Source organism: Haliotis rufescens, unplaced genomic scaffold (genome assembly GCF_023055435.1).
Source record: "Haliotis rufescens isolate VD_foot unplaced genomic scaffold, xgHalRufe1.0.p SCAF_8, whole genome shotgun sequence".
Lineage (NCBI taxonomy): Eukaryota > Metazoa > Mollusca > Gastropoda > Lepetellida > Haliotidae > Haliotis > Haliotis rufescens.
Window position 1 is genome coordinate 53,250,770 of NW_025964372.1, and position 15,466 is coordinate 53,266,235.

The 15,466-nt window shown below is 46.2% G+C and overlaps 1 protein-coding gene across 2 annotated transcripts in view; it reads left to right on the forward strand.

The window, feature by feature from the left end:
* The first annotated feature begins 1,757 nt into the window (after positions 1-1,757).
* The window catches only part of LOC124145569 (A disintegrin and metalloproteinase with thrombospondin motifs 10-like), a 74,361-nt gene continuing 60,652 nt past the window's right edge, over positions 1,758-15,466 (forward strand). For both annotated transcript variants that reach the window (XM_048389122.1, XM_048389123.1), the window contains exons 1-2: positions 1,758-1,896; positions 8,437-8,500. In XM_048389122.1, the coding sequence (XP_048245079.1) occupies positions 1,831-1,896; positions 8,437-8,500 (130 nt within the window). In that variant the 5' untranslated portion in view covers positions 1,758-1,830. The remainder of the gene's footprint in view (positions 1,897-8,436; positions 8,501-15,466) is intronic.

Consider the following 15,466-nt stretch of genomic DNA (forward strand, 5'->3'; position numbering starts at 1 on the left):
CCATACAATCCACTGAAGGCTGGTCTGAGATATACACCCACCCTATACAATCCACTGGAAACTGGTCTAAGATATACATCCATCCCATACAATCCACTGAAGGATGGTCTAAGATATACACCCACCCTATACAATCCACTGGAAACTGGTCTAAGATATACATCCATCCCATACAATCCACTGAAGGCTGGTCTGAGATATACACCCACCCTATACAATCCACTGGAAACTGGTCTAAGATATACATCCATCCATTACAATCCACTGAAGGATGGTCTAAGCTATACACCCATCCATTTCAATCCACTGGAAACTGGTCTAAGCTATACACCCACCCTATACAATCCACTGGAAACTGGTCTAAGATATACATCCATCCCATACAATCCACTGGAAGGGGCTTGAAGCGGTCGAGCGGTCGAAAAGAAAACAAGAAATGTGTCGGTTACAGATTATCTACAATGTTGCAACTATATTGATACAGAGGGAGGAGAAGAATGCTGAAACGTGAAATACTCACAGAGGAAGTACTTGAGAGGAAGATATTGAATATGCTGCAATATATCTTTGTGTAAATGTTTCCGCTGAGAAACATGGAACAACAAATCAGGAGCTAGACAGTCTCCTCTGACATGGAAAATACTTTCAATATTGTGTCAAACTCCTGATTCTTGCAAGATATTAGGTAATGATTCCTCCCCATTCTTGTCAACAGCAGAAGGCAGCATGATTCTGTACGTAACAAGTTCTAGTCAACAGCGAAGGCAGCGTAATTCTCAACGTAAACAGTTCTAGTCAACAGCAAGAGGTAGCATGATTCTAAACGTAAACAGTTCTAGTCAAAAGCAAGAGGCAGCGTAATTCTCAACGTAAACAGTTCTAGTCAAAAGCAAGAGGTAGCATGATTCTAAACGTAAACAGTTCTAGTCAAAAGCAAGAGGAAGCGTAGTTCTCAACGTAAACAGTTCTAGTCAAAAGCAAGAGGTAGCATGATTCTAAACGTAAACAGTTCTAGTCAAAAGCAAGAGGTAGCATGATTCTCAACGTAAACAGTTCTAGTCAAAAGCAAGAGGAAGCGTAGTTCTCAACGTAAACAGTTCTAGTCAAAAGCAAGAGGCAGCATTATTCTCAACGTAAACAGTTCTAGTCAAAAGCAAGAGGAAGCGTAGTTCTCAACGTAAACAGTTCTAGTCAAAAGCAAGAGGTAGCATGATTCTCAACGTAAACAGTTCTAGTCAAAAGCAAGAGGTAGCATGATTCTCAACGTAAACAGTTCTAGTCAACAGCAGAGGCAGCATGATTCTAAACCTAAACAGTTCCAGTCAAACAGCAGGATGCAGCGTGATTCTAAACGTAAACAGTTCTATTCAACAGCAAGAGGCAGCACGATTCTCAATGTAGACAGTTCTAACAAATGTCATATTTGGGATAACACTTTCTCAGTAAAGTACAGACTCTTGTACTTTTGGGGGGTTGGGTCCCATCCGAGATGCGAACCCACACTGCCAGAGTGAGGCATCTATCGCCATCTGACCCACTCACCCACCGAGAATCTGTACTTTACTAAGAAAGAGTTAGCCAAAATATAACATTTGTTACATTTGACCACTTTCTATATGACATTGTACGAAAACAATTCTAGTCACCAGCAAAACCTAAACACTTCTACAGAACACGTGGCACCATGGTCCCTGCAGCTTTAAGACTGTTCCGGGTCGCTAGGTGGGTGGGTGATGAGAGACAGAGATACGCCGCCAGGCAGAAGTGTCTGCGCCAGGACAAGAGTCAGTCTGCTGTTGGGTCTCTCCCGATTCAGACACTGGTCCCAAGATGCGCGGCCCAGCAGTGGTGTGTTTCCTGTGTGTGGTCTGCAGTGGGGGTGACGCTCTATCTCAGGTAGGTGTGTCTGTGTGTCCTGTACTCCTGTGTCAATGGGTGTATCGAGGGGAACGTGGCCCGTCATGACGAGGTGACATCGGCCTCAGCCAGAGCGGTGAAAGTACATATAGAGACGTGGATGAGTGTACCAGGTATTGAACGCAGCCCCTTAAGTGTTAAGGTATATGTTTTCGTGTTCTTTGGTCATATATTTGCCCTGGTTATTTCCTGAAACAATGACTCTGATAAAATGTAATAAGGACGCCATAACCAATAGTGGGTATTTTTTTGCTGAATTTATGTTTTCAGATATATGAGATATGCATAGTGCGTTACGTCTCAGCGTTATGTAATCTGCATCACCATACACACCATTGTCAAATACTGACACGAGCTGGGAATAAACGTTCCAACTCGGGAACAACCATTACACGCAAATCGGGTAACACAACAGAAAACAGAAGAAGAAAATATTGAATATTGAGGAGAAAATATGAGTGATGTTCTTTAAATCAATTCTTAAAATATATAATATAACTACTGATGTACCAATTAATCATCCTTCATTTTCGACCCGTGAAGAATATAGGTCTTCATCAACCCATGCTTGCCCTAAAAGGCGACAATGCTTGTAGTAAGTGGCGACTAACTGGAACGGGTGCATGTCATCGATCCAAATTGCATGGATCGATCTGGATTGTTTGGTCCAGACTCGATTATTTACAGACCGCCGACATATAGCTGGAATACTGCTGAGTGCGGCGTTAAACAACAAACCAAACAACCAACCATCTTTCATTTTCAACAGTAGATCAATCTACATTTCCACGTAACATTAAAATAACATGAGTGTGTATTTGACTCTGACTACAGTTTGTAAACCAGATAGAAGCATGTCATACACTTATATTATTGCGATTCTAGTGGATAGCGAAATGAGCCTCACAAGTACGACCAGGCTGAGAGTAAGGATCATCTGAGACATCTATGTCACAGAGACCATGCAAAGAGGCCCCAGTCACACATCCCCACCCTGCTTCATCGTAGAGGTATATCACGAGGGAGGGGAGGCCCCAGTCACACGTCCCCACCCTGCTTCATCGTAGAGGTATATCAGCAGGGTAGGGAGGCACCAGTCACACGTCCCCACCCTGCTTCATCGTAGAGGTATATCAGCAGGGTAGGGAGGCACCAGTCACACATCCCAACCCTGCTTCATCGTACAGGTATATTACGAGGGTAGTGAGGCCCCAGTCACACATCCCCACCCTGCTTCATCGTAGAGGTATATCACGAGGGAAGGGAGGCACCAGTCACACATCCCCACCCTGCTTCATCGTAGAGGTATATGAGCAGGTTAGGGAGGCACCAGTAACACGTCCCCACCCTGCTTCATCGTAGAGGTATATCAGCAGGGAAGGGAGGCCCCAGTCACACGTCCCCATCCAGATTCATCGTAGAGGTATATCACGAGGGTAGGGAGGCCCCAGTCACACATCCCCACCCTGCTTCATCGTAGAGGTATATCACGAGGGTAGGGAGGCCCCAGTCACACATCCCCACCCTGCTTCATCGTAGAGGTATATCACGAGGGTAGGGAGGCCCTAGTCACACGTCCCCACCCTGCTTCATCGTAGAGGTGTATTACGAGGGTAGGGATGCACCAGTCATACATCCCAACCCTGCTTCATCGTAGAGGTGTATCACTAGGGTAGGGAGGCACCAGTAACACGTCCCCATCCTGCTTCATCGTAGAGGTATATCACGAGGGTAGGGAGGCACCAGTAACACGTCCCCATCCTGCTTCATCGTAGAGGTATATCAGCAGGGAAGGGAGGCCCCAGTCACACGTCCCCACCCTGCTTCATCGTAGAGGTGGGGTGGTCGGGTAGCCTAGTGGTTAAAGCGTTCGCTCGTCACGCCGAAGACCCGGGTTCGATTCCCGACATGGGTACAATGTGTAAAGCCCATTTTCTGGTGTCCCCCGCCGTGATATTGCTGGAATATTGCTAAAAGCGGCGTAAAACCATACTCACTCACTCACTCATCGCAGAGGTATATCACGAGGGTAGGATCTCGAGGCACCAGTCACACGTCCCCACCCTGCTTCATCGTATAGGTATATCACGAGGGAAGGGAGGCACCAGTCACACGTCCCCGTCCTGCTTCATCGTAGAGGTATATCAGCCGGGAGGTATAATCCGATTCATGAGGATTCTATGTCCGACATTCTACATGTTGTTGATATTGTTGTGTTATGCCATTGCATCTGTTAAAAGCATGTTAACATATGTTTTCATCATTCATCTTTTCAAAATATTTATTTCATTTGTTTGTAATATCCTAATAATACAACAACACTGGGACTATTATCACAGGTGTTTCTATTTTGGCAATTGATCCGGACCGTTTAACAATATTGCTATACAATTTCTAGTATTACGATCAAATTTCAGAATGTAGTTAAATAATCAATATTTAAGAATTGAATCAAAGCTTTCTTTTGCAAAACATTGTATGTTGCGTTGCTTCCTGAATGTTGCTGAGTCAGCCTTTCTGTGTGTGTCTGTCCTCGCGGTCTTTTTTAATTTTGTTTTTTAGTTGATTTGTATCAGATTCATTAAATTAACTGCTGCTATGACGGGGAGTAGGAAGTCAAATCTAATGAAAAATATCTAAATGCCCCATTTCCCAATATCTCGACACTCTTAGTGGTGTAACACATGGGCCAGAGATTGTAGTAATGTTATCAATCGTGGTAATTGTTGAATATTATTTTTCTACACTAACATGTCGAGAATATAGACGTTTGTTTTGCTTAAGAAAAGGAGAATTGCTAATAGTGGTAAACGTAGGCAGAACATTATTTACCAAGAGATGTAAAAGACTTTCTTGTGTCATCTGCAGGTAGTAGAATATAAATTTCACTTTTTAATATGTCCATGTTTTAATTTATTTCGACAAACATGCATACCACAATATTATGTTAAAAACTCAGATCTATACTGACGGAAAAAAGTACATGTGTTTCATATAAAGTGGTGTAAATGTTATGTTATTGAACATAACAATAAAACATTTGGTAATTCGTCTGATCAATGATTCATGATAAGAACATCACGCACAAACCCCCAACCTGCTAACACGAGACAGCGATACGCCGCAAAAGAGGGTTGGTGTAACAGCTCAGTTAACAATGTCAATATCGGATGTGACCACAAATTGTTCCAATTGTCAACCAAAGATTGGCCCAACTGAGCGAGCGTTACCGGTTGGTTTTGGTCCTGTCGTAGGCGTCCGTCCATCCCAGACATGTTCTTTGGGAGAGAGGTCTGGAGAAACATCCGGCCATAAAAGTACAGCAATGTTTTTTTGCCTCAAAAAGTTACAACCCGTGCTCATCGTGGGCGGGCATTACCCTGCTGCAAGGTGACGTTTCATCCCTGCATTTGCACAAAATTTGTTTGTTTGTTGTTTAACGCCATTCCAGTTGTCATAACAATAATGAATTGGGTTCTCCCACAAGTTGTAAAGCCGCCCAATACCATTACACTTCCACACCAAACTGACGACATTGACCAGTTAATGTGGCAGTATGGTATCGATTCCGTGGATGCACCAACCGAATATGGTTTACGTCACACGTGGACCACCGTGGCAAGTCATGAGAACCTTGAACCTGATATTCCTGCAGCGTGATATACCTGCAACGTGATATACCTGCAACGTGATATACCTTTAACGTGAAATATCTGTAACGTGACATACCTTTAACATGATATACCTTTAACGTGATATACCTGTAACGTGACACACCTGAAACGTGATTTACTTGCAGTGTGATATACCTTTAACGCAACATACCTTTAACGTGATATACCTGAAAGAATGCATACCTTTAATGTGATATACCTGGAACGTGATATACCTGAAACGTGATATACCTGAAACGTGACATACCTTTAACGAGATATATCTGTAACGTGATATACCTTTAACATGATATACCTTTAACGTCATATACCTGAAACGTGACATACCTTTAACGTGATATGCCTGCAGCGTGATATACCTGCAGTGTGATATACCTGCAACGTAACATACCTTTAACGAGATATATCTGTAACGTGATATACCTTTAACATGATATACCTTCAACGTGATATACCTGCAACGTGACATACCTTTAACGTGATATACCTGAAATGTGATATACCTGCAGCGTGATATATCTGCAACGTAGCATACATTTAACGTCATATACCTGAAACGTGATATACCTTTAACGTGATATATCTGTAACGTAATATACCTTTAACATGATATACCTTTAACGTGATATACCTGAATGTGACATACCTTTAACGTGATATACCTGCAGTGTGATATACCTGCACCGTAACATACCTTTAACGAGATATACCTGGAATGTGATATACCTGCAGCGTGATATACCTGCAACGTAACATACTTTTAACGTCATAAACCTGCAACGTGACATACCTTTAACGTGATATACCTGCAGCATGATATACCTGCAGTGTGATATACCTGAAACGTAACATACTTTTAACGTGATATACCTACAACGTGACATACCTTTAACGTCATATACCTGCAGCATGATATAGCTGCAACGTTACATACTGTTAACGTGATATAACTGCAACGTGTCATACCTTTAACGTCATATACGTGAAACGTGATATACCTGAAACATGATATACCTTTAATGTGATATACCTTTAACCTGATATACCTTCAACTTGATATACCTTTAACATGATATACCTTTAACGTGATATACCTGCAGCGTGATATACCTTTAACGTGATATACCTTTAACTTGATATACCTTTAACATGATATACCTTTAACGTCATATACCTGAAACTTGATATACCTGAAACGTGATATACCTTTAACGTGATATACCTTTAACTTGATATACCTTTAACGTCATATACCTGAAACGTGATATACCTTTAACGTCATATACCGGAAACGTGATATACCTGCAACATGATATACCTTTAACGTCGTATACCTTAAACGTGATATACCTGCAACGTGACATACCTTTAACGTCATATACCTGAAACGTGATATACCTTTAACGTCATATACCTGAAACGTGATATACCTGCAACATGATATACCTTTAACGTCATATACCTGAAACGTGATACACCTGCAACGTGACATACCTTTAACGTCATATACCTGAAACGTGATATACCTGAAACGGGATATACCTTTAACGTCATATACCTGAAACATGATATACCTGAAACGTGATATACCTGAAACGTGATATACCTTTAACTTGATATACCTTTAACATGATATACCTTTAACTTGATATACCTTTAACATGATATACCTTTAACGTGATATACCTGCAGCGTGATATACCTTTAACGTGATATACCTTTAACTTGATATACCTTTAACATGATATACCTTTAACGTCATATACCTGAAACTTGATATACCTGAAACGTGATATACCTTTAACGTGATATACCTTTAACTTGATATACCTTTAACGTCATATACCTGAAACGTGATATACCTTTAACGTCATATACCGGAAACGTGATATACCTGCAACATGATATACCTTTAACGTCGTATACCTTAAACGTGATATACCTGCAACGTGACATACCTTTAACGTCATATACCTGAAACGTGATATACCTTTAACGTCATATACCTGAAACGTGATATACCTGCAACATGATATACCTTTAACGTCATATACCTGAAACGTGATACACCTGCAACGTGACATACCTTTAACGTCATATACCTGAAACGTGATATACCTGAAACGGGATATACCTTTAACGTCATATACCTGAAACATGATATACCTGAAACGTGATATACCTGAAACGTGATATACCTTTAACTTGATATACCTTTAACATGATATACCTTTAACTTGATATACCTTTAACATGATATACCTTTAACGTCATATACCTTTAACGTGATATACCTTTAACTTGATATACCTTTAACATGATATACCTTTAACGTGATATACCTGCAGCGTGATATACCTACAACATAACATACCTTAAACGTCATATACCTGAAACGTCATATACCTGAAACATTATATACCCTTAACGTAATATAACTTTAAAGCGATATACCTTTAACGTGATATACCTTTAACATGATATACCTTAAGCGTGATATACCTGAAACGTGATATACCTGTAACGTGATATCCCTTCAACATGATATACCCTTAACGTGATATACCTTTAAAGTGATATACCTTTAACGTGATATACCTTTAACGTGATATACTTTTAACGTGATACTTAGCCCTTTCTCAATAAAAAAGTGCATATCATATTCAGTAAGTATTTTAAGTTCTACATCGGCCATCTTCAACAAATGCATCCCATGAGGGTACTGGAAGAAAACCATAGTGATTTAAGCAGGTCTTTGTAAATATCTCCAATACTATGGGGAGTGTTAGCACATGGGTTTGTGTCTGTGTAGCTGTGTTGTGACGTGCCTGTGTACGTGTTACAGTTTCACACGGACATGGAGCCAGAGGACCTGCTTCACTACTTCGGCACCCGTCACGCAGAACAAGGTGAGTGGTTGCAGAGAATGTAGACTGTCAAAATCCTCACCAATATCATTATCTCGTAGTCGTCACCATCCTCTTCATCATCGCAAAGTCGTCACACCAGGCTCAGGTGGTTAAAAAAGGCTCATTGTTGATTTTGTTAGATTGTAACATTCAGTCCAAATGTGGGTTGTAATAAAAGTCTTATTGATTTTGTTATTAGATGACCTGACATTCAGAACACACTCAGGTTGTTGCAGTAGGTCACCCACACAGCAGATAATGGTAATTGGTTTAGTTTGGAGGGTCAGCAGCACTAAACATACATCATATCATCGGTAACACCATGTCGACATGGAGACCTGTTAGGTGGCAAGCTGGAGTCCTTCACTATAAGACCACACCCAGACAATAGAAGAATAAACACCAAGCAGAAATTACGAGATCATGAGCTGAACACTCAAGAACACATGCCCCTGGAGCACCACCAGAACACATGCCCTTAGAGTACGACTAGAACACATGTCCCTGGAGCACCACCAGAACACATGCCTCTAGCGTACGACCAGAACACATGTCCCTGGAGCACCACCAGAACACATGCCTCTAGAGTACGACTAGAACACATGTCCCTGGAGCTCCACCAGAACACATGCCTCTAGCGTACGACCAGAACACATGTCCCTGGAGCACCACCAGAACACATGCCTCTAGCGTACGACCAGAACACATGTCCCTGGAGCACCACCAGAACACATGTCCCTGGAGCACCACCAGAACACATGCCCCTAGAGTACGACCAGAACATATGCCCCTGTAACACCACCAGAACACATGCCCCTGAAACACCACCAGAACACATGCCTCTAGAGTACAACCAGAACACATGTCCCTGGAGCACCACCAGAACACATGTCCCTGGAGCACCACCAGAACAAATGCCCCTGTAACACCACCAGAACACATGCCCCTGAAACACCACCAGAACACATGCCTCTAGAGTACAACCAGAACACATGTCTCTGGAGCACCACCAGAACACATGCCTCTAGCGTAGAACCAGAACACATGTCCCTGGAGCACCACCAGAACACATGCCTCTAGCATACAACCAGAACACATGTCCCTGGAGCACCACCAGAACACATGCCCCTGGAGCACCACCTAAAACTCATGCCCCTGGAGCACCACCAGAACACATGCCTCTAGAGTACGAGCAGAACACATGCCCCTGGAACACAATCAGAAAACAGGCCCCTGGAGCACCACCAGAACACATGCCTCTAGAGTACGACCAGAACACATGCCTCTAGAGTACGACCAGAACACATGCCTCTAGAGTACGACCAGAACACATGCCTCTAGAGTACGACCAGAACACATGCCCCTGGAGCACCACCAGAACACATGCCCCTAGAGCACAACCAGAACACATGCCTCTAGAGTACGACCAGAACACATGCCCCTGGAGCACCACCAGAACACATGCCTCTAGAGTACGACCCAGAACACATGCCCCTGGAGCACGACCAGAACACATGCCTCTAGAGTACGACCAGAACACATGCCTCTAGAGTACGACCAGAACACATGCCTCTAGAGTACGACCAGAACACATGCCCCTGGAGCACCACCAGAACACATGCCCCTAGAGCACAACCAGAACACATGCCTCTAGAGTACGACCCAGAACACATGCCCCTAGAGCACAACCAGAACACATGCCTCTAGAGTACGACCCAGAACACATGCCCCTGGAGCACCACCAGAACACATGCCCCTAGAGTACGACCAGAACACATGCCTCTAGAGTACGACCAGTACACATGCCTCTAGAGTACGACCAGAACACATGCCCCTGGAGTACGACCAGAACACATGCCCCTAGAGCACGACTAGAACACATGCCTCTAGAGTACGACCAGAACACATGCCCCTGGAGTACGACCAGAACACATGCCCCTAGAGCACCACAAGAACACATGCCTCTAGAGTACGACCAGAACACATGCCTCTAGAGTAGGACCAGAACACATGCCCCTGGAGAACCACCAGAACACATGCCTCTAGAGTACGACCAGAACACATGTCCCTGGAGCTCCACCAGAACACATGCCCCTGGAGCACCACTAGAACACATGCCCCTAGAGTACGAGAAGAAAACATGCCCCTGGAACACAATCAGAAAACAGGCCCCTGGAGCACCACCAGAGCACATGCCTCTAGAGTACGACCCAGAACACATGCCCCTGGAGCACCACCAGAACACATGCCCTTAGAGTACGACCAAACACATGCCTCTAGAGTACGACCAGAACACATGCCTCTAGAGTACGACCAGAACACATGCCCCTGGAGAACCACCAGAACACATGCCTCTAGAGTACGACCAGAACACATGTCCCTGGAGCTCCACCAGAACACATGCCCCTGGAGCACCACTAGAACACATGCCTCTAGACTACGAGCAGAACACATGCCCCTGGAACACAATCAGAAAACAGGCCCCTGGAGCACCACCAGAACACATGCCCCTAGAGTACGACCCAGAACACATGCCCCTGGAGCACCACCAGAACACATGCCCCTAGAGTACGACCAGAACACATGCCTCTAGAGTACGACCAGAACACATGCCTCTAGAGTACGACCAGAACACATGCCTCTAGAGTACGACCAGAACACATGCCCCTGGAGCACCACCAGAACACATGCCCCTAGAGTACGACCAGAACACATGCCTCTAGAGAACGACCCAGAACACATGCCCCTGGAGCACCACCAGAACACATGCCCCTAGAGTACGACCAGAACACATGCCTCTAGAGTACGATTAGAACACATGCCTCTAGAGTACGACCAGAACATATGCCCCTGGAGTACGACCAGAACACATGCCTCTAGAGTACGACCAGAACACATGCCTCTAGAGTACGACCAGAACACATGCCTCTAGAGTACGACCAGAACACATGTCCCTGGAGCACCACCAGAACACATGCCCCTAGAGTACGACCAGAACACATGCCTCTAGAGTACGACCAGAACACATGCCTCTAGAGTACGACCATAACACATGCCTCTAGAGTACGACCAGAACACATGCCCCTGGAGTACGACCAGAACACATGCCCCTAGAGCACGACCAGAACACATGCCTCTAGAGTACGACCAGAACACATGCCCCTGGAGTACGACCAGAACACATGACCCTAGAGCACGACCAGAACACATGCCTCTAGAGTAGGACCAGAACACATGCCCCTGGAGAACCACCAGAACACATGCCTCTAGAGTACGACCAGAACACATGTCCCTGGAGCTCCACCAGAACACATGCCCCTGGAGCACCACTAGAACACATGCCCCTAGAGTACGAGCAGAACACATGCCCCTGGAACACAATCAGAAAACAGGCCCCTGGAGCACCACCAGAGCACATGCCTCTAGAGTACGACCCAGAACACATGCCCCTGGAGCACCACCAGAACACATGCCCCTAGAGTACGACCAAACACATGCCTCTAGAGTACGACCAGAACACATGCCTCTAGAGTACGACCAGAACACATGCCCCTGGAGAACCACCAGAACACGTGCCTCTAGAGTACGACCAGAACACATGTCCCTGGAGCTCCACCAGAACACATGCCCCTGGAGCACCACTAGAACACATGCCTCTAGACTACGAGCAGAACACATGCCCCTGGAACACAATCAGAAAACAGGCCCCTGGAGCACCACCAGAGCACATGCCTCTAGAGTACGACCAGAACACATGCCTCTAGAGTACGACAAGAACACATGCCTCTAGAGTACGATCAGAACACATGCCTCTAGAGTACGACCAGAACACATGCCCCTAGAGTACGACCAGAACACATGCCTCTAGAGTACGACCAGAACACATGCCCCTAGAGTACGACCAGAACACATGTCCCTGGAGCACCACCAGAACACATGCCCCTAGAGTACGACCAGAACACATGCCTCTAGAGAACGACCCAGAACACATGCCCCTGGAGCACCACCAGAACACATGCCTCTAGAGTACGACCAGAACACATGCCTCTAGAGTACGATTAGAACACATGCCCCTAGAGTACGACCAGAACATATGCCCCTGGAGTACGACCAGAACACATGCCCCTAGAGTACGACCAGAACATATGCCCCTGGAGTACGACCAGAACACATGCCTCTAGAGTACGATTAGAACACATGCCTCTAGAGTACGACCAGAACATATGCCCCTGGAGTACGACCAGAACACATGCCCCTAGAGTACGACCAGAACACATGCCTCTAGAGTACGACCAGAACACATGCCCCTGGAACACCACCAGAACACATGCCTCTAGAGTACGACCAGAACACATGTCCCTGGAGCACCACCAGAACACATGCCTCTAGAGTACGACCAGAACACATGTCCCTGGAGCACCACCAGAACACATGCCTCTAGAGTACGACCCAGAACACATGCCCCTGGAGCACCACCAGAACACATGCCCCTAGAGTACGACCAAACACATGCCTCTAGAGTACGACCAGAACACATGCCTCTAGAGTACGACCAGAACACATGCCCCTGGAGCACCACCAGAGCACATGCCTCTAGAGTACGACCCAGAACACATGCCCCTGGAGCACCACCAGAACACATGCCCCTAGAGTACGACCAAACACATGCCTCTAGAGTACGACCAGAACACATGCCTCTAGAGTACGACCAGAACACATGCCCCTGGAGAACCACCAGAACACATGCCTCTAGAGTACGACCAGAACACATGTCCCTGGAGCTCCACCAGAACACATGCCCCTGGAGCACCACTAGAACACATGCCTCTAGACTACGAGCAGAACACATGCCCCTGGAACACAATCAGAAAACAGGCCCCTGGAGCACCACCAGAGCACATGCCTCTAGAGTACGACCAGAACACATGCCTCTAGAGTACGACAAGAACACATGCCTCTAGAGTACGATCAGAACACATGCCTCTAGAGTACGACCAGAACACATGCCCCTAGAGTACGACCAGAACACATGCCTCTAGAGTACGACCAGAACACATGCCCCTAGAGTACGACCAGAACACATGTCCCTGGAGCACCACCAGAACACATGCCCCTAGAGTACGACCAGAACACATGCCTCTAGAGAACGACCCAGAACACATGCCCCTGGAGCACCACCAGAACACATGTCTCTAGAGTACGACCAGAACACATGCCTCTAGAGTACGATTAGAACACATGCCTCTAGAGTACGACCAGAACATATGCCCCTGGAGTACGACCAGAACACATGCCCCTAGAGTACGACCAGAACATATGCCCCTGGAGTACGACCAGAACACATGCCTCTAGAGTACGATTAGAACACATGCCTCTAGAGTACGACCAGAACATATGCCCCTGGAGTACGACCAGAACACATGCCCCTAGAGTACGACCAGAACACATGCCTCTAGAGTACGACCAGAACACATGCCCCTGGAACACCACCAGAACACATGCCTCTAGAGTACGACCAGAACACATGTCCCTGGAGCACCACCAGAACACATGCCTCTAGAGTACGACCAGAACACATGTCCCTGGAGCACCACCAGAACACATGCCTCTAGAGTACGACCAGAACACATGCCTCTAGAGTACGACCAGAACACATGCCCCTGGAACACCACCAGAACACATGCCTCTAGAGTACAACCAGAACACATGTCCCTGGAGCACCACCAGAACACATGCCTCAAGAGTACGACCAGAACACATGTCCCTGGAGCACCACCAGAACACATGCCTCTAGAGTACGACCAGAACACATGCCCCTTGAGCACCACCAGAACACATGCCTCTAGAGTACGACCAGAACACATGCCCCTTGAGCACCACCAGAACACATGCCTCTAGAGTACGACCAGAACACATGCCCCTGGAACACAATCAGAAAACAGGCCCCTGGAGCACCACCAGAACACATGCCTCTAGAGTACGACCCAGAACACATGCCCCTGGAGCATCACCAGAACACATGCCTCTAGAGAACGACCAGAACACATGTCCCTGGAGCACCACCAGAACACATGCCTCTAGAGTACGACCATAACACATGCCTCTAGAGTACGACCAAGAACGCATGCCCCTGGAGCAGCACCAGCACACATGCCCCTAGAGTACGACCAGAACACATGCCTCTAGAGCACGACCAGAACACATGCCCCTGGAGTAGGACCAGAACACATGCCCCTAGAGTACGACCAGAACACATGCCTCTAGAGTACGACCAGAACACATGCCCCTGGAGTAGGACCAGAACACATGTCCCTGGAGCACCACAAGAACACATGCCTCTAGAGTACGACCAGAACACATGTCCCTGGAGCACCACCAGAACACATGCCTCTAGAGTACGACCAGAACATATGCCGCTGGAACACAATCAGAAAACAGGCCCCTGGAGCACCACCAGAACACATATCCCTAGAGTACAACCCAGAACACATGCCCCTGGAGCACCACAAGAACACATGCCTCTAGAGTACGACCAGAACACATGCCTCTGGAGTACGACCAGAACACATGCCTCTAGAGTACGACCAGAACACATGCCTCTAGAGTACGACCAGAACACATGCCTCTAGAGTACGACCAGAACACATGCCTCTAGAGTACGACCAGAACACATGCCCCTAGAGTACGACCAGACCACATGCCTCTAGAGTACGACCAGAACACATGCCTCTAGAGTACGACCAGAACACATGCCCCTGGAGCACCACCAGAACACATGCCTCTAGAGTACGACCAGAACACATGTCCCTGGAGCACCACCAGAACACATGCCTCTAGATTACGACCAGAACACATGTCCCTGGAGCAACACCAGACCACATGCCTCTAGAGTACGACCGGAACACATGTCACTGGAGCACCACCAGAACACATGCCTCTAGAGTACGACCAGAACACATGTCCCTG